The following is a 6,000-nucleotide window of genomic DNA, read 5'->3' as shown; positions in this document are numbered from 1 at the left end:
TATGCATCTGAGCAGTGAACTTCCACTTTATTTGAATCACAGAGACGTAAAAAAAAAAAACCTTTAAATTAAAAATAAATTATGCCCTGATATTTCATCATTAAATATACTACTAATGTGAGCAAATAAAACAAACATTATTTCCCTTGACAACAGTCCGCCTCACGTACACTTCAGACTCATAGGTCGCGCGATTCCTCCCACTATATTTGCATACTCCACCAATCCGCCCAATAGCAGCGAAGGGGCGTGGCTTTTTGCCAGTGGGGGCTTCGTTGACTGTCAGTGTTGGCTGTGACAGCTGGGAGTCTGATGGCCCAGGGTTAGCGCATCCTACACACACTCGCCCGGCAGCTCCTGCACATCTTCTACCTCCTTGCTTTGCATACCCTGATTATTTATTTTTATTCTCGGCTTTCTCAACTTTGTGTTAACAAAGGACACTGATGAGAGGATGTCAGTTGCAGGGTTAAAGAAGCAGTTCCATAAAGCCAGCCAGGTAAGGGACAGCTTTCAGTGACCAGTATTTATATTGTATACACTTGTACAAACATGGGTATAGTTATATAAATTGGTATAGCTGCAGTATAAGCACACCAATTCCTATTTTTTTCATTCTTTTTGCAGCACCTATTCATGTAAACAAAATGATGGATAGTACATTGGTAATATTATGCATTCCTTACAGTTAAATACTGTAGCCACAGGTTCATTCATGCAAGGTGCAATCCATAGATTGCAAGTAACCAATATTGTGATCACATGCTCAGACCTCAGCCCTGGTTAGTAAGGGACCCACTGATGTAAACACAATCACTTCTGTATGTTCACAATTCCATAGCTTTTCCTCCACTGCCTTTCTACATAACATGAATTATCTGTGTAAAGGAACTGTGATCTTGCTGCTAGATTTGTATAGGGATTCTGTATCTATTCACACACAGAGTGTGAGATGTGTTCTCTTCTGATGTAATCTAACAAGCATACTAATGGGAGTATGTTTTCCTTTTCTGATACAGTGGTTTTAATGTACAGCTGCTACTGTTTACTGTCTATGCAGACACATAGAGACTAATTATTTGTGTTTCCCTGGTAAGAGCAGAATCAGTAGTTTTATCAATAAAACATGATCATTCTAATCCTGTAAGATCAGATAACAATCATTTAGCAAGACACTGCTTCGATAACACTATTTTTAAATTATTTTTTTAAATGATGGTGGGCAGGAGTATTATGGTAATCACATCTATATCAAAATAATTAGATATATGCAGAAGAAAAGTGTTCAGAAAATCAGTTTGTTTTTGCTACCTTCTAATGCTATAATTTGACTAATGGAATTTCTTGTTTAAAAGAAAAATGTGTGCATGTGTGTATCTAGCTGAGTTTGTTAAAGGGATAATCTAATCAAAATTGAACTTTGAGGATTCAGATAGGGCATGCAATTTCAAATAATTTTCCAATGTACGTTTATCATCAAATTTGCTTTGTTCCCTTGGTATTCTTTGTTGAAGGCTAAACCTTAGTAAGCTCATGTGCTAATATCTAAGCCCTTGAAGGCCGCCCTTATCTCAGTGCATTTTGACAGTTTTTCACAGCTAGACAGCACTAGTTCTGGAGTTCCATATAAATACAATTGTTCCCACTCCTATAGAGTTATTTATGAGTCAGCACTGATAAAATGCAAGTCTGTCCAAAGAACTGAAATAAGAGGGCAGTCTGCAGATGCTTAGATACAAAAGGTAATCACAGGGGTAAGAAGTATATTAATAGAACTGTGTTGGTTATGCAAAACTGGGGTATGGGTAATAAAGGGATAATCTATCTTTTTAAACAATAACATTTTTGGAGTAGACTGTCCCTTTAACTTTTTAGTTAATGCCAAGATATCTTAGACTTAAAGGGATATTCTAGTGTAAATATACAATGTATGCCTGCTTTTCATTTCCTCACCCTTTGTAGCCTCATCTAGAGTGGCACATGAGCAGAACTTTTGACTTTGTGTTTAAAACACATAGGGCTACTACTACAAGTGGCACGCTAAATATATTTTTCACTCACATGCAAACACCTCTCAAAGTAAACTTTTAACCCAGGCGGGTTAGTGCTCATATTACATCTGGACTTCGTATATTGTGACCGTGTTCAATTCTTCTCCCCATAGACTTCAACGGAGCGTGCTAAGAAAACCCCCCACTATGGAGGCGATTTATCAAGCTGAGGGGGACAGGGACGCACATACACGCCCCTGTCCTCCGCAGCTCGCCTCTGGCGGGCTGAATTCCCCTGGCAGAATTCAGCATTGCACACAAGCACTATTTTGCGCTCGCGTGCAATCCCGCCTCCTGCCTGCACACAGCCAATCACGTGCGGGCATGAGCTGTCAATCTCCCCTGTTAGACTAGACCGCAGAGATTGAATTTGGCTCTTTAGAGGTGGCGAAAGATTAGGGAAGCAGTGGTCTGAGGACCGCGGGTCGAAAGGCTTGCAAAGCCTTTGATAAATCTACCCCTTATTGCTTGCTCGCTAACCCGACACTGCATTAGACTGACAGCGCTAAACCTAAAGGTAGTTATAAATATTTTACATTCCAATTTTCTTCACATAGAAGAAAATGTTTTTTTGTTTTTTTTTAATAAATATTTATATATACTGTATATATATTTATATTACAAACGCGATTATAGTATAGGTATCTGATTATTTTTTTGTAAAATATATACCTATACCTATATATATATATATATATATATATATATATATATACAGGTATAAATATATACAGATATTTATCTATAGAAATATATATTTCAAAATACAAAGAACATTTTCTTATAAGTGAAGAACATTGGAATGTGAAATATTTACAGTAAAAGCACAGTTAAACACATTATTAAATATTAAAAATGATTAAAAACGACATTAAAGCCCTTTCCAGTCAAATACCTTGTCATATACCATATAACTTTTAACCCTTATACATTTTTTATATGAATAATTAATTTTATCATAAACTGTAATATATGAGTGTCAAACTTTATTTTAATGTATTTATGTTGTGTTTGGTGCACATATTTTTTAATAATCCTTACACTTTACGCAAAGTCTTCTGTCGCGCTAACCTGATGGGAGCAAATTGTGTTTGCACTCAAGTGCACCTGTTTACTTTCAACTTGTAATACTCGCGCAAGTTAACGTGGTGGCAATGTTGCTTATTGTGTCCTGCGCTAACAATAATCAAAGACATAGTAAATTAAAGCAATTTGTTTAAAATAAAAATGGTCTAACAAAACAGAGCATTTTATTTTTCAATAGAGCATGGACAGCTTTATTATTGCTTCTAGCAAGATGATGGGAGCATAGAGGTCTTTTTTTTTTGAAGAAATATTCATCAATCAAGGCATAGTCACCTTCTGTATCCTATTACTATTTTGGAGTGTAGATGAAATATCACTCTGAGACTCGTGGTAGTTTGCTTTTTATGGCTGACCGTGATGTGCTGACAAATATTTCACATTAGAATCCTAGAGATTAATGTGTTCTGTGCTGTTGGCCTATTACCTGTGTGACAGGGAACTTCTGCTTCATAGATCTCAGATCCTTAAACCTATATTTGCAAAACTGTATTATGGATGGATTTAGCTTTGCATAATTGATGGGTTTATGTAGTTAATAGCAGAAACCTAAACTAATTTACAATAATGTGAATTGCATAGGTAACCTATTTTGCATGTCCTACTAGAGGTTTAATGTTTGGGTACATAGCTTAGATAGACATCCCAACCTGCAAAAACTCATTTCAGGGAGGTGCCCCTCACTATACTACCTCACTGCATGCCAGCCTCACTATAGTACCTAACTGTACCACCACCTCACTTTAGTACCTCACTGTACCACCTCTGTATAGTACCTCACTTTACCACCTCACTATAGTACCTCACTGTACCACCTCACTATAGTACCTCATTGTACCACCTCTGTATTGTACCTCACTGTACCACCTCACTATTGTACCCCCCAGCCCCCCAATTCAGAATTCCTCTGATTATGAAATAGTTGAAAATGTTATCACAAAAAGTATGTGAGAAAAAAAATACACATATAAATAAAAAAGACAAGATGAACCTTGCGTGTATAAATATATATTACCATCTTATAGCTATAAAGTATAGGAGTCTGCACAATATAAAGTATGGGAGTCTTCACAATATAAAGTGTGGGAGTCTGCACAAGAGAGTATGGCAGTCTGCACAATATAGAGTATGGGGATCTGCACAATATAGAGTGATGGAATCTGCACAATATAGAGTATTGGAGTCTGCACAATATAGAGTATTGGAGTCTGCACAATAAAGAGTATGGGAGTCTGCACAATATAGAGTATGGGAGTCTGCACAATATAGAGATTGCGAGTCTGCACAATATAAAGTATGGGAGTTTGCACAATATAGAGTATAGGAGTCTGCACAATATAGAGTATGGGAGTCTGCACAATATAGAGATTGCGAGTCTGCACAATATAAAGTATGGGAGTTTGCACAATATAGAGTATAGGAGTCTGCACAATATAAAGTATGGGAGTCTGCACAATATAGAGTATAGGAGTCTGCACAATATAGAGTATGGGAGTTTGCACAATATAGAGTTTGGGAGTCTGCACAATATAGAGTTTGGGAGTCTGCACAATATAGAGTTTGGGAGTCTGCACAATACAGAGTTTGGGAGTCAGTACAATATAGAGTTTAGGAGTCTGCACAATATAGTATGGAAGTCTGCACAATATAAAGTTTGTGAGTCTGCACAACTCACCTATATGAGGTCTGCTGCTATGTCTAACACTGCACTAGAGATCAGGAAGGGGGAGAAAAGTCTAGAGAGGAACACAGTAACTATTTACATTGAGCTATAATGGAACAGTGACACCTAGAGGTAGAAATGAAAAGTGCAGGCACAAACTTGATTTTCTCTGGCAGCGCTATTTCCAGGAGATTGTGTTTAATTTGCAGGTGTCAGGGAGCAGCTTTTTCAATGCGGGAGACTCCAGAACTTCAGGGAGAGTTGGGATGTCTGGCTTAGATCAAGGTTGTCTAAACTATGGCCCAGAGGCAACATCAGGCCTTCCCTGAGTTTTATGTGGCGCTCGGCACTACTGAGTAGAAAACATCTGGTTTGTCGCCAAAAAGCAGTTCCACACTTCTCATTATGTATTCAAGCATCTGTATTTGTATAACATTTTGCAAATTTTAGTTTTACATACAGTACCACTGAAATTTGAACAATAATTATTCATACAATTTAATTGAATTAACCGCTTCTAATTTCCTTTTTATTTGTAACAGAAATATATTTATAATCCAATATTATTCTGAGGCTTTATTATTAGCATAAGAGTTTCTAGAATTTTAATGTGGCCCCTGGCCAATCCCACTGTCACAGATCAGTCCTATATACACACAAGTTTGTGTATTTAAAGGGACATGAAAGCCAACATTTTTCTTTTGTGAGTTAGGTTGAAAATACAATTTAAAAAACTTTCCAGTTTACTTCTATTATCAAATTGGCTTCATTCTCTTGGTATCATTTGTTGAAGGAGTAGCAGTGCACTACTGGTTTGTAACTGAACACATGGATGAGCCAATGACAATCCGTATATATTTGAAGCCACCAATCAGCAGCTAGAACCTAGGTTCTTTTGCTCCTGAGCTTTCCTAAATAAACCTTTCAGCAAAAGATAACAAGAGAAGGAAGCAAATTAAATAATAGAAGTAAATTGGAAAGTTGTTTAAAATGGTATGTTCTGTCTAAATCATGAAATATTTAGCATTTTATTGAAAAAAAATTTCGACAAAACAAAAACATTTTATATTGAAACTATGCGATAAGCCTGCCCAGAGGGCAGTCTGTTTCTAAAAAAATACAATCCCTCAAGCTAATATTACAAAAAAAAAAAATTACAGAAAAAAATAAACAAAGCTATCCAAAATAATTTAAAAAAAAAAA

General features: G+C 36.5%; 1 protein-coding gene across 1 annotated transcript in view; it reads left to right on the top strand.

Moving 5' to 3' along the window:
* The first annotated feature begins 278 nt into the window (after positions 1-278).
* Positions 279-6,000, top strand: part of SH3GL3 (SH3 domain containing GRB2 like 3, endophilin A3) — a 394,383-nt gene continuing 388,661 nt past the window's right edge. Inside the window, exon 1 of the mRNA XM_053717414.1 lies at positions 279-499. Within this exon, the coding sequence (XP_053573389.1) occupies positions 455-499 (45 nt within the window). The 5' untranslated portion in view covers positions 279-454. The remainder of the gene's footprint in view (positions 500-6,000) is intronic.

The sequence above is a fragment of the Bombina bombina genome, chromosome 6, assembly GCF_027579735.1.
Source record: "Bombina bombina isolate aBomBom1 chromosome 6, aBomBom1.pri, whole genome shotgun sequence".
Classification (NCBI taxonomy): Eukaryota; Metazoa; Chordata; class Amphibia; order Anura; family Bombinatoridae; genus Bombina; species Bombina bombina.
The sequence above is the reverse complement of the archived record's forward strand: the minus strand, read 5'-3'. Positions and strand labels throughout refer to the sequence as shown.